This window comes from Molothrus aeneus, chromosome 6 (assembly GCF_037042795.1).
Source record: "Molothrus aeneus isolate 106 chromosome 6, BPBGC_Maene_1.0, whole genome shotgun sequence".
NCBI classification, from domain to species: Eukaryota; Metazoa; Chordata; class Aves; order Passeriformes; family Icteridae; genus Molothrus; species Molothrus aeneus.
In genome coordinates, this window is record NC_089651.1 from 55,840,093 (window position 1) to 55,867,972 (window position 27,880).

The following is a 27,880-nucleotide window of genomic DNA, read 5'->3' on the forward strand; positions in this document are numbered from 1 at the left end:
GTTTTCTCTCCACCATCTCTTCTGTAAAATTACTTAAAATTACTCAACCTGTACTCAGAAGGCTTCTTGGTTTCCAGACATTCACTGCTTTCTCCTGGATTCTCTGCATGCACCTTGTCTCTTAGTTTTCAAGTGCTATGCTCAAAACTGGAGACATTACCAGCTCTTGCCTTGGTGGTTCTGAAGAAGCAGATGACACTCCAGTTTCTACATTTCAGTTTTTACCTTTATTTGCAACATCATGATGTTGCAAATTCTCAGAATATGATCCAAAATAATGCATTGATTTTTTTTCAATTGAAATTGAAAGAGTAAATTTAGTTTAGATATAAGGAAGAAATCCTTTACTGTGAGGATGAGTGAGGCCCTGGCACAGGTTTCCCAGAGCAGCTGTGGCTGCCCCTTCCCTGGGAGTGTTCAAGGACAGGTTGGATGGGGCTTTGAGCAACCTGGTCTGGTGAAAGGTGCCCCTGCCCTTGGCAGGACACTGGAATGAGATGGTCCTTAAGGTCCCTTCCTTAACCCAAACCATTCTAGGATTCTATGAAATTAAGCAGCTGTTCCTTTACTTGTATGGTTCCAGCTTGCACTTGTTCCTATTAAATAATATCTTTTCAGATCCCATCTGCACCTTGCCAGGATTATTCTGAATTCTGATCTTATCTGTTAATGTACCTGAACTCTGCTTGGTCTTGCTTGAAGATATTAAAAGGATACTCTATATGGTCCAGGGGGTAAATAAATGAAAACAAAGAATTTTACCTAGAACTGCTGTGATGGGGTTAAACAATATACTGCAATTATTGGCAGTAACTGTAAAGCTGGAAAATTATGCTAAGTCTTAAACAAGATAAATGGTGTAGTGTAAACACAGGCAAAGACCAATACTTCTTACTCAGAGATCAGTATGTGATTAATCTCTCAGATTTACTGATATGCTTAGTGTGAGCAGTTTTCATAATAATTGAACGGTAGCATGATATGAATTCCTCGTTTTCTCATTTCTGTGATTATTTGATAATTATTCATCTCTGTTTTCCCTCTTGTCATTGGCAGGTGAAAGGGAAAAACACAGGAGCCGATGAAGCAGGTGGCACCTTCACCCTGCTGCCAAGACTGTTATCAACTCAGGTATAAGATGGAATTAAATCAGAATAATAAGCAGATTTGTAAGAGTATTTTATTAAAGATACTGTTGCAAAGCACAGAATAAGCTTTAAAGATGATGATAACTAACCTGGAATGTCTTTACTGATACTCTACATAGACTGGAAGTAATTGCTAAGTTACAGAACAGTCACAGCCTGTTCTAGATGTCCTACACTTTGTATACCGTTGAAGGCGATGCTATAAATGTATTCCCTTCTCTGCTCTGCTTTGTGGTGGTCCTGCTCTTAAGGTCCTTCATGTTGTCTCTAGAAAGCACATCCCATTTGCTCTTAGGTATCTTGTGCCTTCTCCCTGCAGAGTCCCCAGTGGTATCCAGCTTTGCCCAGATATTCACCATCCTCCCCTTTGCTCCATACAGCCACTGGGACTGAAGTGTCAGCATCCCAGTGCTGCACTGGAGGCTTTTCAAATACCTGCAATAATTTTTGAGGTGTTATGTGTTAATAGAGCTGGTACCTTCAACCTCTATATGCTGAAACATTGGGGGCTACGTAATTAGATTAAGGAATCACATTCAAAGATATCTGAACATCTTTTCTTGCATTTGTATAGTAACTTTATAAACTCAAAAAGAGTAAAGCAAGCACAGACACATGCCCTATACAAGCTGCAATACAGACAATATTGTACACACTTTGTAACAACAGTAATGAAAATGATGCCAATTATAAATAAAATTATAGACAGACTCTTCTTGAGATAACAGTTATAGTGAACAATGAAACATCCTTTTATAATCATGAGTAGAATTAGTAAAATATGTAACTACAGTAGAATATAATCAGCATGTTTAGTCTGCTTACATGTCTTAATTTGATCCACTGTTGTCTGAGGGAAGCAAAAGAAATTGATATTTTTATAATTCATGCTTGCCCTAATTTGGAACACTTACTGCCTTATTGCTTTTTTAGTTAAGGTTTTTCCCTCCCCCATTAATTTAGCTGGAAACATTACTATTCCTAAAATGTTCAAATCTGAACATGAACGTCTGATTCTCTTCTTCGAGCCAGCTTTTGCAAGGCTTAGCTCCAGAACAAGGTGCACCCTGTGCCCTGTGAAGATTATTTTACATTTACTCATCTCCTTGTTGGTAAAAAAATTTCACCATTCTGTTTAAAAGACCAGAGCACCATTTCTTTACTCTCCACATACAAGCACTGTGCTCCATGGAAGGTCCTCTTCAGCTTGCAAATGATGATCATGGCAGCAGGGAAAATCATGTCAGCTGGATCTCTCTCACCATCCTGTCCTTTCTCAGGGACCCTCTGTCCTCAGTTTTTAAGATTTTTTTTCACCTCTTACTCTTTTTTTTTTTTTTCTTTTTTAACACTTGATAGTTTAGCATTGTGCATGAATATACACTTGTAATGTTTGAACTAAAAAATCTACACAGTTTTTGACAGCAACTCTAAGAAGCCATATTTCATAAAAGGAGCACTCCAGCGTGTGGATAGAAATTTTGCAAATTCATTTCAGTGCAGCCCTTAACACCTGGCATCTGCCTCTTTTGGCTGTTTGCTCCATGAAAGACTTTGAATTTGTTTCTTACAGCTGTAATAGTCACAAAGAAGTAAGATTTATGATACATAGAAGAGTCCAAAACAACTTTTACTGCATGTTCTAATTTGACTGTTTGGTGCCTTTTGCGACTGCTGTAGTTATGTCAAAAAAGCAAAGGTGGTGCCAATTCAGATCTGGCACACGAGGTTCTGAGTTTTTATGAAATCTTTTGCCGACCAGTTCTTCCTCATGTCTTCTCCAAATCTGGTCCTCTCAGTTGTTCAGAAGCTTAGAAGTCCCTATTTCACTACTGCCATGCAGAAAAGAAATGCAAGAAAAATATTAAAAGTCAGAAGCCCGCACTGCAGTACTGTATTTGCTAGCATGATGTGGTCCCTCCCACCTCACCATGTGTGGTTTTGCTCTAAATACCCATCCTTCAGTTATATTCAGAGCACCCACCACAGTCAGGAACTCTTTTAAAAAGCCATTCATTTCCTTCAACCCCTACCCCACCAGAACACAATCTTAAACAATGTTGTCATCTTGTTTCAGAAACTTTTGCTTCTTTTTCCTTTGCCTTCTGTTTTCAAAACAGATACAGATTTGCTGAAGAAAAACTTCACTTCCCAAACCTCCCAGAAGCAAGTTTTCATACTGTATGTGTTACTTTCCAGCAGTGGTTTATGGCTTGGCTTAGTGGATGCTCAAAAAATTGCACAAGTATTATTTCCCCATAGCCACTCACAGCTTGGAACACCCCCACTCTGGAATACTTCTTACTGCTTCATATTTGACTGTATTTTTGGTTATGGTTTTTTTTTATCCTGCCAAACTCAGAGGTAACTGTTATGTATTTACTAAACACACACACCCTCACATACCCCCCAAATTCTTATTTTAGGTTAAATGCAGATAAATTATAAAAATATTTACAATTTCTGGAAGTCTCTTTCAACCACACTAGTTCATGACAAATATGAGCAGCTTTGTGTCCAAGAGGAACAATCAAGAAACTGGAAATGTATGGTTGTAACTTTTGAGGACAATCCTCAGGGTTCTTGGGTTGGTTTTTTTTTTTTTTTTGCACACTGACTTCTTTCTCTGGATATGTGAATCACATTGTACACAGTATATGATTGTGCCACTTCTGGACAACTTACACTTGGTGTTTCTATGAGACTGTGGTAGTCCTGGCCCAAGTGGTTGTGTCTACACTGCAGAGGCTGCACATGAAGCCAGGTTTAGCAGCTCTTTGCATTACTTACCTGCCAAAGCATCCTCGAGGCCAGCTCAGGGCTGAATTTCCTGGCACACCTTGGAGAGGAAAGCCTCGAGTGATGCTCCACACCTCGGTGTGCAGCGTGGCCAGGCCCTCACTCACTGCATGTGCCAGGCCCAGGCTTGTCTGGTATTTCATCTGCCCTCTGCGCTATGTCACATACTTAAGGTGGGCAAAAAGGCCAGCTGGGACAAAAGGCTTTTGTTTTGTGCCATGAGGGCAGTGTGAACAGGGGAAACATGTCTTGGGCAAACTGCTACCTTCAAAGTACTGCTGGTTCTGGCAGCAAGGCCACATTCTTAAAATTTTGGAGGGGAATTCACTGGACCAGTGCTGTTGCACTGTAACTCTTGCAAAGTAACTCTTACACGACTAGCTCAGAAGTCAGGAAGTACTCGTTTTTTTCTTTTTTTTTTTTTTGTAAACTAACAAAGGAGGGAAAAAAGATGTTCTAACTACAGTATGCATGTGAGCACTGTTTTTCCCCTGGACATCGGTGTTTGCCATTGTTGTTCATTACCATGTCAGCCAGCACTTTGCAGTCCAAAATCTCTGTCATTTACAAATCATGGACAACTCACACACACGACTGAACTTCATTCCACCACCTCCCTGAAATACATCGGCTGTGCTGTGTGGGACCACCTCTGAGTGCGGGAAGGTGGGCTGCCTGTGAATATTAAATCACATTTTTCCGATGAGACAGCAGAAACACTGCTAATCAGTGCCAACTGTGGTGGGGTGGGGTGTAGCACACACGGAGCCGCCGGCACTGCCGGGAGCCTGCAGCCCACAGGAAGGGAGATCAGAGATAAAACCTTGTGCCCTCCTCGCAGACTAAAACCGCTCAGCTGCCCTAAGCACAGAATTGTTTGGGGATGCACAGCCGCGGGAGGATCTGCTTCGCCCTCTCCCAGCAGACTGGAGCATTCCAGCGCTGGGAACAGGGACAGGCGCGGTCCCAGCGAGCCACGAGATGGCGCTGGAACCCCCATCCCTGCATCCTGAGCCGCTGCAGAATTCCAGCCCTTCCCAGCGCTTACAGAGGATGCGGCCCCTTCCACTTCATCAAAGTCAGAGGAAGTCTGTGATTAGCTGGATGTTTACAAATAAAAGGAGGATCTGGAGACAGATCAAAGATGGCTCTCCAGATTTGGCTCGATACCAGGCTCCTGCGCTAACAGCATCTGCATGGGTTTCGCTCCTAGGTTCAGTGGCTGAACTTGGTCTATCTCATCATGCATTAATAATGCTTTTTCAAGGCTTAGTGCATTTATTAGAAGTCTGAAGATTCAGCCAGCTAAGGACCTGAAGAAACAAAACAATAACACGCTCAGCCCACAAGAGTTTCCAGGCTCCATCTAAGAGAAGCACCCACTGGGTTCTTCTTCACCCTGCTTCCTGGAATGTAAAGGGAACCAAGAAGCAAAGATAAGCACTGTTCCAAAATCCAAAGGATGTAGTACTTCAGTCTTAGTAAACAGGAGCAGTAGCTCCCCTAATGCTCTCTAACAATCTGAGTAGCTTGGATGGTCCAATCACACCATATATGCTTTTCATGAGGAGACTGTAGTTCATCCAGGATCTCAGTGGCCTTGTCATAGCCCAAAGGACCAGGGAGAGAAGTAGATGGGAGATAAAAGATGTGGTGTTTGAAATACACTGAGTTAATGTATATGTGTTCTAAGGGACATCTTTGTTTTGACTCTGTGTAACAAACCAACATAGCTTGTGAGGTCTGGGAGGCCACAGACTATTCATTCCTTCTCTCATAGCAGTGCTCTGTTTGAAGTTGGTATTTCTATTTGGGGTCTAAGCCACACTGAACTTGATCAAATAAACATTCTCCAAAGGAAACTGCCTTTGAACTATTTAACTCTTTGCACAACAAACTAAAGCTGAAAGAACGGCAACAATTACTGTAAAATCTCTTGCGTCTTGACTGAGTTATTTTGCAGTTTTTAAGTTACTGTACATCAGGACCTCTGTCTTTTTCTGGCAGAACTGACTGTGTCAGCAGTGGCCAGTAAAATCTAAGTGAAACACAATCCATCTGAAAGCAGACTAGGTGGGGCTAACCCTCAGACTTCCAGGCACGCAGAGTATTAAGTGTCATATTTTACAGCATATGTAAGTGTACACAACTTCTATTTAATTCACCTGATAACAATGTAGCTCAGACATCTGAGCTCTCTCCTGGGCTGTGGGGCATACTAAGACAATTTCTTCATCAGTTCCAAGAGATCCTACCCTGTATTTCTTCCTCCTAAAACATTACTGTATCTTTTCTTTTCCCAAAGGAGGGATACTTTAGATTTTGTCTCTTAAAATGTTTCTGATTTATTCTAAGTAATTCAATAACCAATGGCTAGAAACCAGAACCTCAGTAATTTGGAAGCTGGGACTCGACCAGTAGGTACCAGTAGGAAACCCACAGGCAGGGAAGAAACCAGGGCACCATCTTTAGCATCCTAAATAAAAGCCCTAACAACGACTTGTGTAAGAGGAGCGTAACCAATACCAGAAGTCTGGTGTATCTGCTGCCAAAACCAAAAGCAATTTATGGTATTCAGCAAACTCTATTTTTAGCCAGCTTATCTGCATTTCCACAAACTTTCATGGTCTTTGGGGCTTTTGCCATGGAGAGAAGGACAATATGTTATTTTTCCCTTTCATTTTCTGGGGAGTCAGAAGCAGAAGTCCCTCTGGTGACCACCCGCAATGTAGTGGGATGGTTACCTAAAAAGGAGAGAACAGGTATTACTGAGTTGTGTAGGTTCAACTGAGCATGTGAGAACTATGAAAAAAAGCAACTTCTTAGCCCTAATCATTGCTTTAAAACAGGAAGAAAGCAAATCTTCCTTTTCAAAAACCAGAAGGTAAATAAAAGAGCTGAAAGGGTGCATTTCTAAAATAGCAACCTTGTCATCAGGGGAGATGAGGGAAAAGAGAGGGGGGAAGACTGATTTCTGCATCTTTTGTGTTGGCAACACAGCTGCTGCAGAGACCTTAGCAATTGCTGACACTGGCGGCACTTTGCCTGACAGACAAATTGAGAAACTAAGGATTTACAACAGTCCTGATTTCCAGTGGATTTCCTACAAACTACACAGCTTCCAGGATTTAGAGCCCTATAAGGGATGCACTCATTCCCTGTCAGGAGTCTGGGGATGTCTACAGAACTATAAGACATATTTATCTGAAGTCATGTCTTATTTGCAAACAAAAAAAAAGTACACCCCAAAATCTCATTGATGCACATCACACATGAGTTTGAGTGAAAACAATAAATGCAGCAGAACTTTGTCAGAGAGGGAAGTTCTTGAACCATTTCTTTGGTTTTTTCTCCCACCGGAAATTCTACATGCAGCATTGTTTTTGTGGTTGTAGCTGCAGGAAGATTTACTACGGTTTTTAGTATGCCAGAAGGCACAGGAAAGGATTAAACCTTTTCATTTTCTTGCAAGAGAATCAAAGATCCTGACCACGTCTGAACTTGAGGTTTCTGGGGTGAGGTGTGCCATGCTGGCTACACAAAAGAGACAGTCAAACCTGGCCTTGGACCATCTGAGGATTTTTCATCTCACAGTTCTGTTATCTTCCCTTTAATGTATTAATAAGAAACTTCAGAAATTTCTTATTATTTCCAGCCACTCTTACACAGGGAATCTGTGTGAATTACCGACAACCATTTCTCTAAAAGCACAATGCACAACGTTGTTTTCTTATGTCGTAATAAAAAAATCCCCACCCTTCAAGATATTTGAGGGTAAAAATAACCCAAATAAAGATCTGATAGCATTTCTCCTATGAAGCTGGCACTGGCCATTCAAGTACATGAAAAGGAACATGGGCTGTTTGTTTCAGGGCTGAATATTTATAGTCATGATGAAGTGATTCCTGAGTCATGAGCTCTACTGCCCTGTTACAAATTAAGATTTGTCTTTCTGCATTAAAAAAATAAAATCAGAATTAATTCCAGAATTGTGGAAGTGACTGTAAAAGTAGCAAAAGACACTTAATTTATAAAATGTGTCCTGATTTTTGGCATCTTTCCCCTACAAAATCTCAGCCTACTCAAATATCTCAAGAATACACCGCACAGCAATATTTTAGGAGTTTTTTGGAAGAAAATACAGAAAACTGGTTTATAGTTGAGAACTACAGAAATGTCAGCTTTTGAAAACATGTTCCTAATTTCTAGCTTTCAGCAGACTTTATAAAGTCAAATTAGTCATGCTTCATCTTGTAGGTCTTTAAGTCTGCGACAAGCATCAAACCAGCTGAGAATTAGGGAAGTCAGAAGATTTGATTTTTAACCCTCTGAGATTGAGAAGCACTTAAAAGTCAGAAGCACACAGGGATAGTAACAGATACTGCCAGCATCAGTTTAACTTACACAGAGAATTACCCCAAGCTTTCAGCATTAGACCAAAATGAGACAACTGTCTCCCCTTACTGAGAAAAGCAGCAAGGGGCACAGGGCAACAGAGGAGCTCCACAGCTGCATCTGGGCCCACAGCTGGAGGGCAGGAAGGCCAGATGAAGGTGGGAGCCATTCCTGGTGTTTGGCCAGACAAGGGGCCCAGCTCATTCCTGGCCTTGGGCCAGGCCAACCACACAAACCCAGTGGTGCAGAGCACTACCCAGTCTGCTTCAAGAAACACCAAGAAAGCTCCAGAGCATATTTGTGGGATGAGCTGAATGCAGGAAGGTTTCCAGTTCTCACGAAGAGGGCAGATAGCAGAGATGTGTCTCATTTGTAAGAGGTTGGGCTGCCTTTTTCCTTATCAGGAAATAGGAGATGAATGTAAGAGTTCAGCTTCCCTGAGGATGCTGGGGGGAGACAGAGACCGAGTTAAATTCAGGACATGCTCTGAGTTCTGGTACAGCTCATTTCAGCAAAGGAGCCCCCTCCCAGCCACTCATTCCTCCCCTTGTGCCACCCCTTCTATTGTGCTTGCACAAGATCTGACACAGAGATGGAGAGGGAATCACAGCAGGGAACTGATCCAGCCAAAAACCAGCCCCAAAGGGAATAGAAAAAAGCCTGTTGTTTGATTCAGTGCATTGTGCAGCTCCATAGGTACGTGCTCTTTGACAATGGAGAGGGTGGCACACAGGGGAGACGAGAGCTGAAACCAATGGGGAGAAGTAAAGGGCTGCCAGGGCTCAAGGTGGCACAGCCTCCAGCAGCAAATTCGTGTCCTCACCAATAGCTCTGAGCCTCTTGATGGTTTAGCACTAGAGTATTCAAATACAATCGTGTAGTCAAACTATTCACTTTTATAACAATGTATTTTTAATACATTCTCCAGGACAATATATTTTCTGTCCACAGCTTTGAATAAAAAATACGCTGAATTATATGTTTTACACCAACTGAGAAAGTATTACATAGAGAAATCCCCTAATTAAAGCATAAATTCTTAGAATTCCATGATACTCTATTTATTGAAATCAAGACTTCTCCACAGACCTGTGGGCTACAAATATCATTATACACAAATGTAAATACTCTTTGAACTAATAAGTCAGCAGGAAACATTTACAAGTATATATATATATATATATTAACATTTTAAACATCTCCTCTGAAACTGAAAAAGAAGCTCAATAGCTTTTGTGATATTTTAAAGCTCATACCAGGTCTTCATGAATTCCCTCTTTTTAACTTTCAGTAAATCTTGAAAGCTAAGAGCTAGGCTGGCCACTTAAAAATTCTTAGGATTGCAGCCCATAGCACTCCCAAAATGGGAAAAACAACAGAATACAGAGAGGTCCTCCAAAAATAAGAATAGCAATTCACTTTAAAATATAACTTATGGCATCCAGCAAATCTTTTTCTTTCTGGCTACGCCTTGTGCAATGCTTACACCTCCAGTTTTAAAGATCCTTAAGTGTTTTTATATGCTAATATTCACTAAGGAGATGGAAAGGAACAATGTTATGGCAACAGAAAAGCACAAATTAGAGGAAAAGAACTCTTAAACAAAATATTTTTTGCTTCCCCTTCATGATTTTTCAAGTAGCAGCAAAACTTCTAGGATAACTGCTGTTGATTTTTTTTTCATGTCTGTTTTTGTTCTGTCTCCACATTAAATCATTTTTGTATGGCAGAAGCACTGAAACACCATCATTTCACTCTCCTGCAGATGTTGTCCCATTCTGGGGAGAACATTCAGGAGTGGCCAGCCCCAGGCTGCCTCAGCACCCAGACCTTCTCCCCTTTTACAGCAGCCAAATTCCTCCTGTCACTCCAGGCCTTTTCTGTAACAGTCCCATGCTGTTCCCCTGCACGCTTTTACATTTCATCTCAAATACTCATCTATTTCAATACCCATCTACTTGCAAGCCAGGCTGACTTGTTTATGTTCTCCTATACTCCCCCTGATCACTTCTCAGGCTACTTCAGTCATTCTAATTTTTTCTGCCTACAAGTAAGTAGATCCACTTTTAAGCTTCCCTGCAGTGCAATTCATGCTCTTTGTGAGCCTTAGCATGGACTTTCATACATGTGAACTCCAAGGCACTGGGTTTTGTTTCCCTAGAACAGGAAAAAACATCCATTCAAGTTCAGTTGGAAAGGTTTAACAAACTTTACTTTGAAAGGCTACTACAACAACACAGCTTATAATTGAAAAACAGAGGTATTCAGGGTGTTTATAAAGTTAGATAGTACACATAAATACCATCATTCCCAGTTTCTCCGTTTAACTTCTGTAGTTGACAGGTCTACTTGCACTAGGAAGTCACATTTTTTAACATTTTTGGGTCAAGTTCAGACCAATAAACTCTAAACAAGGGCTCCTGATCCTGAGCAGGAGGCTCTATAAATCACCCTTAGCCCTTCACCGAATTCAGGACTGATCCCTTACATGGCAGAGGTCACCTCCTGCCTTTCAGCAAGGTCTTTAATCAGGGCTGTGCCGTGTCCCCGCAGCGCTGGGCCAGCGGGGCCGGCCGTGCTTGGTACGCAACCGGCGCTGGTTTGTGAGCTCATGGCTCAGGCCCACGGCTCCCCAGCCAAGCTGAGTCATCCTCACTCCGCTCTCACAGCCGGGACATTTCATCCACTCCTCTAGCCACCCCCTCCATGCCACCTTTGGGATTTGCTTCCCACTGCACAGCTCTAATCCTCCCTGCCTGCCTTTGCCACTCCCTCCCATTCAGGATCTCTTCTCCCACTCAGTATTTCCACTCCTCCAGTGCCACGAGACCCTCCTGCCAGCTCCCCCAGCGCTCTCCAGTTCTCCTTCAGTTCCCTTGACTGCTCTTCCCAATCCAGCTGATACTGTGAGGGATAACGGGCATGTCAGAGAATCACTGTGTGCAGTGTATGAAGCCCCCAGCTCTGGAGTGCTGGAATATTCATGCATTCATGCCTGTGCTCTTTTGGCTCCAGTGCTGTCGAGGACTCGGTTGACTTCAGCATCGTACAAGAAAACAAAGGACTGAGCAGTTAAAGCAAAACACTAAAAGCCCACTAAACTGTGCCCAAAGCAGCTGGTGCCTTGGAGCAGCTGCTGGCTCAGCACCAAGGGCTGGTGGGGGAGCCTTCTCCATCACTGCAGAAATGCACACGTCTGCCAACCAAGAGAAATCCTAATGCACATTTGAAACTGAATAAATGCAAGGCAACTCACACTACTTTTAACAGTTGAAGTGGAGATTCTGAATTGTATATTCACTCCTCTGAATAGTCTAAAATTAAAACTCGATACCCTTCATAATCCCCAAGAAACTAGGAATGAAACTCAACTCTGACAGAAACAAGCACATGAAAGCCCTGGACTAGACCGTCAGCTCTTGGCTCCTATTCTCAACTCCACCACTGGCATATGAGGTGATAGAACATTTCAGCTGGAAGGGACCTGCAATGATCATCTAATCCAACTGCCTTAACTGCTGATCTAAATTACTTTCCTCCCTCCATAGCTCAGTGGGAAATAGCATTATCACCCTCTTTGATAAAGTGAGATCTGCTGGGAGAAAGTACAACTGGGTTTTATTTTTTGTTTTCTCCACAATTGCGTATTAGGATCCTTTCCTCCACCCCATCACAAATCACACACTTAACAAACGTTTAGACAGCTGGTGCCTAAGAGTCAAAGCCAGTTGCTCTCTCAAAGGCCAAAGTGCCTCACTGAATTGGTGTCAGCTGGTACTTAGTAGGATTTTTAAATTCAATTAAATTAAGAGACAAGCTGCACAGATTAGGGCTCTGCTAGAATCAGAAAGAAATCTTAAAAAGCATAAAATATCTTTACATTTATTAAGCAAACTCTGCAGTCTTTTCTTGTTATATTCTTGTTGAAAAACAGAACATTCATAAAGTATCATGAAAACAAGAAGCAAAAAAACCTTAAGGTCCCAAGTAATGGGACTATCTCCACACTCACCCTGCTTTTAACTTTCCAACACAAGCAGCAAGACACAGTTCACAGCTAGGCTGAAAATGCAGTGTTCAGTGCACATGGCCATACTGCATTCCTAGCAACCCAACCCACCACGGCCACTCCTCCCTTGTATGTTAGGATAAGCAGGTTAAATATACCCTCAGAGGTACAGACAGTGAAAGAAAGGCCAACATCAGTTGAACAGCTCTGCTAGGACTTCCCGTCTGGAAAACGACCACTGTTCTGGAACCCCTTGGTTGTCCAAAGAGTCATTAATTCCCTTCCCCCTTGTGCACAGCAGGCCGAGCCTGCAAGGGTTAACTGAGCCTGTGTGCTCTCACCCCTGGGAAGCAGCTTCCAACAAAGCCAAGAAGCAGGGGACCAGGACAGCCAGCTCTGCCCCTGCAGCAGAGTCAGAGCCCAAAGGATTATTTCTTGGCATTGTTGGTTTGGGTTTGGCTTTTTTTTTTTTTTCATTTTGAAAATTGATTTGGGGATTACAAACAATTATGCTCTTGCACATTAATCGCTGGCATCTAAAATTTTCACATGAAGAAACAACACATGGAAATATTAAAGCACTCATCTTATGGACATGGATCCGAGAACTGTTTAATAGCAGTCAGTGAAGGGGTAACATTGTGCTTTTAATCTACAGTTTAAAAATAATGATTTGTATATCTACGTAGTAAAACAATAAAATTAAGAACAGAAACTGGTATTAGGAAACAGTGAAAATGTAATAATTAAACACATGATGCTTTTCAAAGCTTTATACTTAATGAGCCTAAATAGACACCTATGGTTAGGAGGGTCTTAAAAAAATAATAAAAAAGAGACTTATTTTCAATTTTTTTTCCTTTTCAAATTTTTTTACTATACTTATGCTTTGCTTTGGTGTTCTCTCTGCTGCCAACTTAATGCTTTAACAGTATGTTTATGCTTATGTTCTTTTCAAATGCTTGGCATTATAGTGAGATCTCATATCTTTCCTCAAATTAAATTTTGCTCCACATACTCCACATGTATACAGATGAACATCCCTGTGCTGCTCCAGTTGCTCATTATTTGGGAATATCTGAAAGCAGACCTGGCATATAGTCTCTCCAGCTGATAAGTGAGATATCATATGCCGTACATGGTCATGTTTTCGGAAGTTTCCTTGATCACAAATGGAACAGACATACCTGGCCATGCCTTTGTGCATATCATTGTGGAGCCGCAACTGGCGCTCTCTTAAGAACTGCTTCCCACATGTCTGACAAACAAACTGTTTTTCCTTGGTATGAACGGTATAGTGTTCCCGCAAGTGGCAACGCTGATAAAATCCTTTCCCACAAAGGTTGCAGAAATGCTTACGCCTGTGATCCCTCTCATTCTCTTCCAGCATGGAGTTCTTGAACAGATCTTGCTCCAGGCAGTTTGACATATGTTCAACCACTAGGTTTTCAGTATCAAAACGCTGGCCGCAATTAGGGCATCGGAAAGGACAGGCAGAATGCTTGTATAACTGGTTTTTTTGAAGGCTGTTCATTTGGAAGTGACTGTCCCTGAAGTCCTCTAGCATCTCTGCAAACATCATGTCCCTTATTTCTGACTGCTCCTCGGGGTTTTCTTCCAAGTCCATTTTCTCCTCAGAATTTCTGATCCCATTCATGGTCAGATCCTGGGGTTCTCCACAGGTCTGTGCATGCTCCTGTAGTTGCTTGCCTTTGACCAGTATTTGACCACACTTGCCACAAGCACATATATTTTCTATGTGTTTGGATAAATAATGAGAGGACAGATCTTCCTCAGTGATTGTTAGCCCACAAAGTTCACAGGGAGCATTCTCCACATCTTCCTGCACTGAAGAAGCCTTGCTGTTAAGGTGCCGTGGACTTTTCAAACACTTTCTTTCATCCTCATCCATGGATAAGCGAGGCTTTAGAGTCTTCCGAGCATTTCTCTTCTCTCTCATCTCCTCCTCAACGTAGTATCTGTAAAGCGGCTCTTCCTGTTCATCATCTAGGTCATCATTGTCAGAAGACTCATTGCAGTCTTTATCTGCCACCTTGATAATATTAAAATCCTTCAGCTCATCCGTAGGATTGTCCTCTGGCTCCACCTTGATGATAATCCTCTTCCTCTCAGAGGCTCTACTTCCTTCTTCACCTGATGTCTCAGAGGCAACAGTGCTGCTTTTTCTGCTCGTGATGTTTGACACGGGAGACGATGAATCGTCCGCAGCATGGTTCGAGTCCCCCTTGTATTTTTCTGTTTGTGTGGAAATCATTTTAGAAGTAGAGTTCTTTTCACTAAAGTCTATTTTCTCAGCACTGTAGTACCTGGCACTTTGGTAGGAATGCCTGTTGGTGCATGTTAACACATGCTCATCCAGTAGCTTTTCACAGCTAAAGCTAAACCCACAGCTGTCGCAGGTGAAGCTCCTTCCAAACCGGCGCGAGTGGGACACGCGCTCTTTCGTGTGAGAGAATTTGGACGTGGTGCTTTTTTTGCAGACATCAAACAGTTGCTCGGGGAAGCTGTTGAGGTGCAAAGTTTCTTCCTCAGGCTCTTTGTTATGGGATGTATTTACCGTTGAACTTGGTGGCTCCATGCCCCACCTGTTTGTTTCACTGCCATTTCTAGCAAGTGCGTCTTCATACATTCTCACACCAAATATCATTTTATTAGTCTGCGTGCTAGAAGCAGGAGATGAACATCTTAAACTAGATGAGTCTGTGTCCTGTATATCTTCTAGACACTCAGGTACATTATACAGCTGTAAATAGTTCATGGCCACTTTAAATTGCTCGAAATTGGCAGGGGCTGTCATAATTTTTCCTAAATACATGAACTGTAAAATAAGATCAAAGCATTCAGCGCTAATCTTCATGTTGCTTAGATTCAGCTGGGCTGTAGTGTTTTGATGGTTCATAAAAAACATCCTAAAATAGGCGCTGCAGGCAGCAAGGACTGCTTTATGTGCTTGAAAATAAATATCATCGATAGCGATGCAGCAGTCGCACAGAAAGCCCCACTCTCTTTGCTTGTTTAGCTGCTGAAGGACATAGTTGCTATGGCTGGTTTTTGCCATCTTGTACTTCGATTACAGCCCTGCATAAAGAAAAAGGTATCTGTTAAATCATGAGCACAAAACCCAAAGCCTACTTCAACGTAGGGAGGAACTGCCACCTCTTTTCTCTCTAGATCTTCCTATTCTGCCAGTCTGCAGCACAGCTTCCTGTCTGGAGATCTCTGCTGGTAACTACTTCTGAATATTGATGCCAGTGAAAGCATCCATAATTCCATGTGCTCACCACTAGACTTACAAGACTAGTAAACTAATAAACATAACCAGCACACATGTCAATCAGAGCTGCTAGAATATAAATTAGCAAATATATCTCCAAGTCCTACAGCCAAGGTTTTCAGATAGGAATTCTGAATGCAGAACTTCAAAAACTTCACAGGGTAGACTTCTGTAAGATGGCCCCAGGACAACACCTATACAAGGTTGTCAGAAACCACTCTTCAGTCTCAACTTGCCTTTTTACCTGTCAGTCCAACGGGCACATGATGCAACACACACTGGAAAGCAGGCCAGGCTCAAACTGGTCTTTCCCTCCCCATTAAAGGAAATTAAGAGACAACAGAGCACCCACACAAGCTACTCCACACATTTTGCTCTTTGTGGCAGCTGAGGGACCATCTCAACCTTCTCTGCAAGGCGTCCTGCAAACCAGGAACTGCAAACTCAAACGCCTTCTCAGAAGCAGAGGGCAGCCCAGCTGCGGTGGCACGTCCCACGTTCGAGCCCAGAGCTGCAGATGGTGACCAGGCGAGCTGCGTGACAGCCACAGGGACTGCAGAGGCAGGAAGTGGTGCACGCCGTGCCTCCAACTGCTCTCAAAACCACTCGTTCAGAGCGCTGAAATGTAACCAAAACACGTAGATGGGAAACCGGACAAAGAAAAACTCAGCAATGGAGAACTGAGAGAGCCAGAGGTGGAGCCACGGTGAAATGAAGCCTCGGCAAAGACTGGAAAGAAAGGTCTGCCAGTGCTGAGGGTTGCTCTGTGTGAAAGGACTAACTCATCCTCAAGAGAAAAGAGGAATAAAACATCATGGTTTATGTTAACAAAAATATCCAGAAGAAATGCAGTGTACACAGGAGATGTGAGTTTGATTAAAGTCAAACTTCACCAAGTGTGGCCAGCACCTAATCACGACTCACGTTAGAAAACCTTTACTGATACACATAAGCTGTTCTAACTGCACAGGCTGAGGGGGTAAGGAACCAGAAGAGGGTATAGAGAACACCCTAATTGAAATGAAAAACATAAAGCAGTAATAGGATTCTTAACATTTTGAAAGGTTATTGCAAACAGTACAAATAACTGAATGAGGTTTGTGCAAATAAAGACCAGGCTAGCAAATAATATCTACTAAAGGGCATTTTATGACTCAATGAAATGCATGGATTGATTTGCAACCACTCTTTCAACTGCCCAAAATTTAAACACAACACACACACAAATGCTCCATTTTTCTTCTTATTTTCCTAACAGCTTATATCTCCTAGGGGGAAAAATGGGTAGAGAAATTAAATTCCACAATTAATGTTGAATTCGCAAGTCATAGGCGTTGCCTGGCTTGTTAAGCAGCAAACCTAGAATTAAGTCCCCATTCTTCATTCCACAAAGGACTGCCACGGCAGAAAGGCTCCCAAGATCTCGAGAAAAGAACATGCTCACCCCACCCAGCAATACTCCCTGCTGCAAACTCATACAGCAGTTCCTATGGATCACCCCCAGCATAAGATCTTGTCTGGCAACAGGATCCTTGAGATTTGGGTTGAACTACCCTGACAAAGAGCATCTGAATGGCAGCTGCTCCTCTCCTCTCAACCCAACCCCCCACACCCAGAACTCCAGGCTAGCACCCTGCCATAATAATTCTCAGATTGGTTTGGCCCAGTGATGTCCGCTGCAGAAATGCAACTCATTGCATGGAATTAATTTCTCTTTTTTTACTAACTTGCAAGGCAATGGCTTGGAAAGTAGGAGAACCTATGAAGCAGCTCCACATCTTTTCTACAGAAACTGATTATCATCTGTGTCACTGGGTGATTTCAGAAGTTTCTGTGAAGAACAGCAAAGCTCTTGACATCAAGTAATAATAAAAGTGCACTTCATATTCTTCCAAGTGGTAACGTGTTTTGGATTTGAGGCAATTCATTAGATGCTTAAATGTTACTCAATCTATTGTATTAAGAATGGCAGCTGCATAATGATAAAGAATTAACTTCAACTTCCACATTCTAAGAGTGAAAACCAACAAGAAAATGAGATGATCCCATTAAGGCACCACTGGCCTCTCGATGTGAGCTGCCAACACGACAAGAAAAGGCTCAGGACAGCTCATGTTAACTTCCCCATCCTCATAAAGAGGCAAGTTCAAAATGTTTTATTTAACTGTGGTTTTTTTACACTAGATACACTCCACTGTGCCCTCCAATAGAAAACCAGCAATACAAACAGCAAGCCTGTCCAAAACAGGTGGTCACAAACTATCTGCGGGCACCTGCAGATGGGGTCGTTTCCAGATGGTGGGAACAACGAGTGACAGCACACAAACTGCCCTTTTTCAAGTCTTCTTTGAAAATGGTAAAAGATATTTCACCTTTTGACAGATGAACTCCTGCAAACCTTTCAGCACGTGGATCCTAATGTGCAACAATGACCCACTGGCAATGCCATCGCTCAGGGAAAAATGGGTGGAGCATGAGGCAGCTTGAGCAGGATGGCAAGGTTTTGGATTTGACACGTCCTTGGTCTCTACCACAGTAATACTACATGTAGGTATTAAAACAGAGTGTATGAGGTGATTTATGCTAATGACAGTCCTGGCATCCTGCCTCTGGATGCTGTATTAACCTGCTGGATGTAACTTCCCACCACAAGAGTCTGTGTTGGGCTATTTAAAACTTTGACACATTTCAACCAGCAACAGCAAAACTTTCCTTCTGAAACCTTGGACTGATTACTTTTTTTCCCTCCTCCACAGAAAACCTCAGCCAAAAGGGTTCCAAAAATGAGGCTAAGAAAAAGCTTTCATGTATGCAGATTATTATTTTTTGATTTAGAAATTAAAAGTTTCTCTTCCAAAATCTTTGAGGAGATGCTTTATGTGGGAGAAAGCGTTATGACCTTAGATATGTTGTCACAATATAAAAATCTGCCAGAATTTGGCCAAACTACATGCTTCAGGGGGAGAAGATACAAATTATCAGTTTATTCACACTTAAGACTTTGTTAGTTATTGAAACTTCAGATTATAGCCTTGCTGAGAACATTTCATCTTCTTGCAGCTGCTTAGTAAACAAGGGCTTGCCTGAGCCATCCACAGTGAAATCCCCTTTTGCACAGAGCTCTGCCATGGTTTTAAACTACAAAAGGGTTGATTCAGATAGAAGAAATTTTTTATTATGAGGGTGTTGAGACACTGGCACAGGTTGCCCAGAGGGGTGGTGGATGCCCCAAACCTGGAAACACTCAAGGCCATGCTGGATTGGGCTCTGAGCAGCCTGATTTTGTTGATATCCCTGCTCATTGCAGGGGGGTTAGACTAGATGGCATTTAAAGATCCCTTCCAACCCAAACCATTCCATGATTCTGTGTGCCACCTCCACAATGTCACAGCTGACACCAAAGCCTCCTGGGGACTGCTCCACAGACAGCATGACTCGCCACGGGGTCTCAGCTTCCCTTGTGGCAGCTGATGGAGAAGATGCCCAGCTCTGGCTGAGGGAGAGCCAGAGCCAGGAGGGGATGTAGGGAAAACACAGAGAGATTGGGAAATGTGAGGAGGATGTGATGGAAACCCTCTGGAGATCTGGAGAGAAGAAAAGGGCAGGCTGGGAGCACAGTGCTGAGCAAGAGAAGGGCACTGGGATTAGGAAGCAGCAATGGGAATTAAAAATGGGTTCACTAAGTGTCTAAACAAGGGAAGAAGCCATTTGGGCAAGGGGCTGGGAAGAGCCAGGCTGCAGGGCCTAGGGCAACAGGGGTAAAAACCACAGACAGGCTCTTCCTGGGGGATGGGTGGAAAACAATTGGAGCATTCATGCCTTCAGAGCAGGAACTGCACCCCAAATTCCCAATCCTGACATCCCTTTGCCATCAACAAGCAGAACAGGCTTGCTGACAAACTCCTTCCCAACAAGAGCAAGCTCTCAGAAAATGGTAATTCATCATTACTTTGTTACTTTAATTGCTAAAATGGCAGCAATCTGCATTTATCCACTCATGTGGGTGGATCCGTACTGCAAACTATTTTTGAAGTTTGCTTTAGAAAAAAACCCCAGTTATTAGAATGAAAACAGGTCTTTTTACAGAAAATTCAAGGTATACACATATATTATGTATATACCAAAGTATATTCTTCCATCCCTCTTACCAAAATTTCCCTTACTCAGCACATGCTCTGGGTCTGTCCAGGCCTGGATCTGAGCAATACAAGACAAGATCCCTGCTCATTTGGCCAGCATTTGGAGCATGTGAACTAAATGAGAAGTGGGGGACAAAAAGGACAATCTCACAGCAATATCCACTGCTTGGAGAACATCATCCCATTGCTGTCAATGCCAGGACAAGTAATTTCAACCTTTCTGTTTTGGTTTTTTTTTAATAATCCTGGGTTGCATTTTTTGGATGTCCAATTTATTCACACAGGCAAACACCACTCGTGGCAACTGAGGCCAGTGGGAGCTATCCTCTGTAGGTATTAAACACTGAGTATCTTAGAAAATTAAAACTTCATGCAGGTGAGTTTGTCAATCCAAATCTTTTAATTATTTCTGATCCTCTCTTTCAAAGAGAGGAGAATCACCAGCCACTTGCCCAGTGGACTAGCACACTTTGTGAAGTATCCAAATCCTGGAGGCACCAACCTCACAAGTCCACAAGGAACCCAAGTGACTCCATCTTCAGCAGTGATTGATTTGTGTGGTAAAAGCAGCAAAGGCCACATTGGAAGCAATCCTGAATGATGCAGAGGTGTTTTGAAAAAATGTGCTAGAAAAGCATCTGATATGAAAATGAAAACTGAAGGTATTTGACTTGGGCATTTTCACTCTGATTTGCAAACTCCAAGTCTCCATATGCATTTTATTTCCCTAGTAAACATTTATTTTCACACAGCCAAGCTTTGATTCAAGCTACTTGTCTGCCACCAGACTTTTCTTTTGAAGCACCACTTAGATACTATTCAGATGTGACCATGAACAAGGTTAAGTTGCACTACTACACTAACCAATTATGTTGTTTTTAAGTCTGCTAACAAGAAAAAATAGGTATTTACTACAGCTCCATGCCGTCATTTCCTCACACTCAAAAGTTTTCTGAGACATTTTAAAACAAAAGAAGCTTAAAAAGTCCTCAAGCAAAGAAGTAGTGAAGTTCTTTTGCTAACTTCTCTGTCTTTAAAACAGGCATACCACAAGGTTCAGAATTCAGGAGCCTTTCGGCTCCTAAAATTAGTAGGTGGTTTTCAAAACCCAGCATTTCCACTGCTGAGCAGGCAAAAACATAGCACTTATATGCTCAGTTACTGGCTTCTTTTCTTTGGAAACCAAGAACAGGCTGGACAAAAGTGCAATAAATGAGTGGAGAATTTGGTGCTAATAGAAAATGAGACTGGAAAACCTCAAGCAAACAACGCCCAGTTATCAAAAAAACGAGTGCACGAGGATCAGAAAGCAAATCTCCCATCTGTCTGTCTCCATACCCCACCCTGGTGTGGCTTCCCAAGAACTCTTCCCCCTAATTTTGCCATTGTGGGTCAGATCTACCAAAAAGCCTGGATTCCTAAATGACAGCATTGACATGCTGCAGAAAATCCTACAGAACATGTACAAATTCTCCACAAAACACCCAAGAAGTTTTTGTGTTCTGCTACTGCACTGACCACAGAGCTGTCAACAGGCTACACCTTTTACCTAGATATTCTCAGTAGAAAGCCATAGAGATTGCTCTGGGTCCCTCAGTTTACACAAACACTGAAAAAACAGCAAAGAACTTGGGGCCAGGTGACAACTGTCCACCTCAACAGCGAGTATGCATCAGTTTGCATTGCAAGCACAGCCTTGATCATAAATTAAAACAGCTGTGGGAATTCCATGTACTGCCAGGGAAAATGTAATTAAGCTCCATTATTCAGGCTCTGAAGGACTAAAGGTATAATTTATCCTCCTCTCCCAGCCCTTCCAATCGCCTGCCTTTCAGGCATGTCAGTTGGGAAGGTGATTCCAATGAGGCAGATATTCATCTTCAGACACATCCTGATGGCTGAATCAACTCATTTCAAACAGACTCCTGGACAATGTAAAGGAACAAGTTTCATGGCATTTGGGCTAGATTTGAACCAGGGGAAGGGAAGATGCTCCAAAGCCTCCAGCATGAGCTGTCGGAGCTCCTGGATGCCCTGTTCTCCACTGCTCAGCCAGCAGTTCTCTGCCGATTCAGCAGCCATGCCCACAAATGAGAAACAGACATCAAATTTTAGCAAGTTATGCTTCTCAACTGCTAAATGAAAATTAGTTAAGATACATTACATGGTCTTAGGTCAGAACACTCCTCAAAAGACAAGGAATACAGCTTGACAGAAAAAAATAAGAAAACTGAGTTTGTGCTAAAGCCCCATCTCAACTTCAAACAACTTAGGTCAGACCTAGGGAGTAGAAATCCTAGAGAGACCTTATGCAGTCCTTTAAAGTAACTTGCTAGCCACAAAGGTTGACTCTAGAAAGTCACAGTTATCTTTTATCTGGCACCTTTACAGTTGTCAGGCAACACGGTAATGATATGTTTAAAAGAAACTATTAGTGGGGAAAAAACTATGACACCCAACTAATGCTTTGCAGCAGAAAGATGAGCCTTTTCAACTCAGCTCTCCAAGTTACACCAACTTTCAACTCCTGGAGGCATCTTGGTGGTTTAACCACATCTTGAGACCCTCAAATGAAGTCCCAGGTGCCTTCCAGGAAAGGATCCTTGGCTAAATACAGATTGCACTTCGGTGTAACAAGTTGCTGGATGCACTCGAATGAAGCATGGTAACTTGTGACACACAGATCAGACTACAGGTTTTCTTGACTCTTCCTCATCTTAAATGTTCCACATTTTACTTTCAGCATACTAAAAATAAAAATAAAGCTACTAGAGTCTCCATCCAATGAAATAGGTCTAATATGGGGGAGAAAAAGCGACAGCCAGTGAATTCTGGAGTTTTGTGCACTGTGTGCACAAATTAAAAATTACCAGACCAATATGAGGATATAAATGGTCCTCATGCAAATTATGTCAGCTGCTGTGCCCACACACTGTGTCCGCAGCAGAACTCTTTGGGTGAGGGTGTTTACCATTCCCAAGCAAAAGCAGGGCTGAATAACCCAGCTGCTGGAGAACCACTGCCCAAACTGAAAAATGAACACATGGCTTCTCACTCTACATGTGTGTAGGTCCAGGACAACTGTAGTGAGAGGCCCAGCTGTAACAACTAAGAGAAAGGACACCGGGCTTGTATCAGGGAACTTTCACTATCTCGTTTCTGAGCAGCTATTCTATTTCCATCCAGCAGGTAAATAGCTATTGCAGCTTTGTCCGTCCTGGATTTTCAGGGCTTTCCACTGTCAGCAAGAACAGGAACCTGTGAAAGAAGCAGCCACTAACATTCAAGTAAGAAAGCATCTAAAAACCCAAATCCCTGGTTGGCATGAGCACTCTCAATGTAATCGCTGCTAATTCCTGTGCCAGTGACAACAGTGGCTGAGTCTCATGAAGGGAAAGACTTGTGCAAGCAGAGCTGAAGCATCTGTTAAGTCTGTGATCTTATTCCACACAAAACTTTCTGGCTACTAGGAAGAAGTGTCTTCTATTACTTCTCTGAGCTTCCCACACAGCACCAACCCACATCTTCATTACCTGCATCCAACCGCCCCAGTGGCTGCTGGTTCCCTGCTACCTCAAACATCAGCAGAGTGCAGCTAATACTACTTGTTACTCCTTAGGTTTTCTGGCCAGTCATCCAAAAATCTCTCCACAATCTTGTCAACTCGCTTTGCTGTTGCTGCCTAGGAAAATCTCTGCAACCGCTCGCGTTTGGCCGGTTTTCCCCACGGCCATATGGTCCCAACGCCTCTCCCGCCTCTCCTCCGCTCGCCATGAAAGCTTAACTTGTAATTCGGCAAAAACGAGAAGCCCGCATCCCCCTGCTCCCGGCTGCTCTGTGGGTTTTTCCAAGAGCTGTAATGAGGAATGTTAAACAAACACCTTTAATTAAAGGAATGTTTGTTTAGTGTAATTAAATGCCTAAGGAACACCGCACTGTTGCAACCCCGGATAGTTTTGCAGTGCGTGCTGTACCTTGCGATACTCGAGTGCGAGGGAAATAATGCAAGCAAGTGACAACCTGGCAGTAAACACCCAAATATTAAGCAGCGTCCAAGCCATGCTACCCGTTTACCAACGCCTACGTGTCAAGAGGAACCGGCACTCCTGTATCAGCTGAAACAGGGGGTAAACTTGAGAAACTGAGTTACAAAAAATCCCGAGAGAGGAATAAAAGCCCAGCCCCAAACTCACACCGCGTTTTCAGTCCCATTTCCTCTATTCTCTTCAACTACCTTTCTATCCGAGCAGAAAAGAGGAGTCCTTTGAAGAACGAGACTTTCGACACCGCTCCCAGAGCGGCACAGGGTTTGTTTTTTATGTGACAAAAGTATTCCCCTTCCTTTCCAGCCGCCTCCACGGCGATCCAGCGCACTGCCAGCCCCGAGTGAAACCCAAGTCTCCCGCCTGGCAGGGTGGAGCATTCCCTCCGGGCTGCAGCTCCGCTCCGTTTTTCGCTAAACTACCGCAACTCGCTCGAAGTTTTGGGGCGTTTATTTTGTGAAGACAAAAGGAAGAGAAGCGGCGGCACCCACGGCGGGGGCCGGGGCCAGGCGCGATAGCGGCACTCGAGATGTTTACCGCGACTTCGAGCCCCGGAGCCACGCGGGCGGCGGGTGCCCTTCCCTTCCCTTCCCCGCCTCTCGCCCCTGCACCTCCCTAGGCCGCTTCTCGCTCTCCAGCGCGGCATCCCCCGACCCCCGCCCCGCAGGTGGAGCGCGCCCGCCGCGACCCCCGGAGAGAAGGAGGGAGGGCAGGAGGGAGAGCAGGAGCGAGCCGTAGCCGGACCCGCCGCCGCGGCGCCGCCGCTCAGCCCCCGCGCGGTCCCCGCGGCGCCGCTCCTCTCCGCGCCGTGCCCTGCCCGGCCGCCGGGCGCAAGGTCACCGCTCCGGCCGCCGGCCAGGGACCGGCCGCGGCTGGAAAGCCCCTACCTGGCAGCGCCGCCGCCACTATGGCGGGCCGCGCCGGGCCACGCCGCCGCTCGGCACTTCCCACCTCCCGCCGCCGGCGGAGCTGCGGCCGCCTCCCGCCTCCTCCTCCCCGGGTCCCGGCGGCGGCCCCCGGGCCCCGCTTACCGCGGCTCGGGGAGAGGCGGCGGCCGCCGACGGGGAGCTGTGTCCGCGCCGCTCCCGCCGCTGCTGCTGCTGCCGCTGCCGCCGCGGCTGCAACAAAGGACTTCCGCCCCGCCGCGCTGCCGCTGCCGCAGCGCCGGCTCCGCCGCGACCGCACGGAGCCGGACCCCTCCCCTCGGCGGCCGCGGCTCCCGGCGCCGCCGCTGCCAGCGCTGCTGCGCCGCCGCCAATGCCGGGGCCCGGCGGGCGGCTCCCTGCCGCGCTCCGCTCTCCTCCCATGCCGCCGGGGACGCGGCGCAGCGCGGGCTGGCGCTGCCGGAGCCCCCTCAGCCCGGCTCCTCCCCGTCCTCCGGCGGAGCCCCCCGGACCCGCGGCGAGGCAGCGTTCGCCGGCGGGCGCCCACCGGGACCCCTCGCTGCTCTCCCGGCCCCCCGCAGTCCGCCCCTTCCCCGCGCACCCGGGCTCGCCGCAGGGAACGGGCAGTCTCTGCTTTCCCCCCGAAGCGGCCGTGGCCGGTGCTAGCGGGGAGGCTCCGGTCACCCGTGTGGGTGTCCGGCGATGGAGTGTCGTACCGCAGCCCCACGGCCCCCGCGTGGGACAGTTCAACTGCGAGAAAACCACTGCGAGCTGCGTGAGCAAGTATTTCCTTCTCGCTGCAATTTCACACGTTAATACCTCCGCCCTCCCTCCTGGAGCTTCACGGTGATGCAGGAGCACAGGGCTGGCAGCCACCGCCACACTCTGTCACAGATCCCGAGAACAGCGCTTTTTTTCATCCTTCCAGGAGCTGTTCCAGGCCCTCTTCCCACCAGTGTCTGGACCTCTCCTGTGTGACAACATCCAGCTTCTCCGGAACTATCCCATGTGAGTAAGTGGGATTTCCGGCCCCCCTGCCATCTGCCGCAGATCTGAGAGAAAACATAAGCCAGGTCAGGCTTTCCTCCAGGTCTTACCACTTGACTTTTCCACCCCCAAAGTGACATTTGTCCTTCAGCACAAGCATTGTAAGTGCTTAATCCGCACAGCTCCATCATTCAGTTCTGGAGATACCGTTGTTTTTATGTTGCTGCAACTGAGATCCCTCTAAGTATCTGACAAGCCAAAGGGGCAAACTTAATATTAGCAAAACTAAGAGATTTTATTACAAATTTGAAAATGGCAAAAGTAACAAAAAAAGGCAACAAAATAAAATGCCACAATGTTAAAATGTACCGGCATCCATCCCTGCTTCAGTGACCCTGAAGGTTTTCCTGAGGCATCCCTCCTCTGTCTAAGCAAACAGGACAAACACAACTAACACAATCCTAGTTTCCAAATGGAGGATCAGCCCTTCCTCCTGGGTCTGTCTGGGGATTTTCTAACCACTACAGAATAAAAGCAGAGCTTTCAAAATATGTCTTTCAGAATGTGTCTAAAAAAATCCCCGTTTCCCCTCTCACTCTCCTTCAGCCTTGCCTCAGGGATCTGTAGCAGTCCAAGGGAAAAAAAACTCTGTGGCTGTAAGACACCAGCTCCCACAGAAGGTGGAGGGACCCCCACATTACAGCTGCTTTGTAGGTTTTCCTGTTTTATAGGAAGTTAAATAAACGGCCTTCACAAGCCAACAGAGTCGTGGTTTTCAAATCACACTGAAAAGTTGCTTTTCTTATGGTTCAAGAGTCTTTTTCTCCCCACCTCTTTACACACCCCAGGGCAGCACAAGCCAAGAGCACCCATGAGGGGCTTGTGCAGCCTCTTGCTCTGTCCCATGTGCATCACACTGGGAGCTCCTGCCACCTCCGGTAAGGTGGGGCACAGGGCAGTCCCCCTTCCTCACCATCCCCGCTCTCTTACTGCCTTCCCACCACACTTATAGTTCCAATTTACTTTTTTTTTATTATTATTTTCTGACCACAGAGGAGGAGGGAGTAGAAACACGCATGGAGAGAGCTGTGATTATGTCCTGATGTCTTTCTGACCCACCAGCATAGGCTGTGTCACTTTGTACTGGCTGTCAGTGATATCATTGCCTGTGTTTTACAGCAAAACACCAAATTCAATCCTCACCACTGCTTTCATCAGTTTGGCTCTGGTTTCTCTGGAGCTCTTCAAAGTCCTCTTTGGACCAGAGTCAACCTAAATAACATGTAAATAATTAATCATTTAAATAAATAACATGCCATCTGCAAATAGCGACTCGCTCCACACACAGGTTAATAAATATGTTAAATAACCCAAAACAGAGTACAAAACCTTGAGCCACCTACTGCCAACCTCTTTTGGGGTTGAAAAGTGGGTACTAATATTTATAAGAGCAGCAGGATTATAGCTCCATGGTCTCTCAATACTGCTGCTGTGCAAACACAGGAGGGAAAGATGGTCCCTGAGTCCTGTGAGCTTTATCTTTAAAATAGAATAAATAAAACATAAGGCAATGGAAAATATAAAGCTGTGCTGGTCAGTGGGATAAGCAGCAAACCCATGGATGAAAATGCTTTGGAGCCTACAGTCTGTCATCTCTCAGCCCATCTTCATCACCCACCCAGGCTCAGGATGCCTGGAAACAGCCCCATAAGCTGATGCATTCTGGTGGCCAGGAGCATTATTTGCCTTTAATATTCAAGAATTGCATTTATAGGGATGCAAAAGGAAAATGGACTACAAACTATCAAGTGCTGAGAGGAAACCAAGAGGGCTGATCTGAGGCACTGAGTATCTTCTGCAGAGGCCCTGAGTCAGCAGAGATGGTATGGAGGAGATGGGTGTGATAGATCTTGGAAACTGCACCAAAATCATGACAAAAGCACACAAATAGTGATTTTCACTGCCTTTTCCAGCTGGAAAAACAACGTGTGAACATCAAATGAACCTGGTGGCAGTGGGACACTGTATGGACTGGACGTTTGAACAGGTTCAGAACGCAATTTGGTAACATTCATCGGAAAGACACCTCAGAGGTGGTACTGAGTGCCGGAGCGGAGGGTGGGGCTGGCCGGGGCGCGCAGGGGCCGCGCTGGCGTTTCCCGGGAGAAGCCCTTCCCTGCC

The 27,880-nt window shown here is 44.7% G+C and overlaps 1 protein-coding gene across 4 annotated transcripts; it reads right to left on the minus strand.

The window, feature by feature from the left end:
• Positions 1–1,155: 1,155 nt before the first annotated feature.
• On the minus strand, positions 1,156–27,880 carry ZBTB1 (zinc finger and BTB domain containing 1). 4 transcript variants are annotated; one of them, XM_066552863.1, is made up of 3 exons: positions 25,532–27,880; positions 13,539–15,450; positions 1,156–2,980 (listed from the first exon to the last, which is right to left on the minus strand). In XM_066552863.1, exons 2-3 carry the CDS (start codon positions 15,428–15,430, stop codon positions 2,944–2,946), a joined length of 1,929 nt encoding a protein of 642 aa, XP_066408960.1. In that variant the 5' UTR covers positions 15,431–15,450; positions 25,532–27,880; the 3' UTR covers positions 1,156–2,943. The 4 variants fall into 4 exon arrangements, with proteins under 4 accessions (XP_066408960.1, XP_066408959.1, XP_066408957.1 ...); XM_066552862.1 differs by lacking the exon at positions 1,156–2,980 and having other exon boundaries at positions 10,533–15,450; positions 25,532–25,764; positions 26,903–27,880; XM_066552860.1 differs by lacking the exon at positions 1,156–2,980 and having other exon boundaries at positions 10,533–15,450.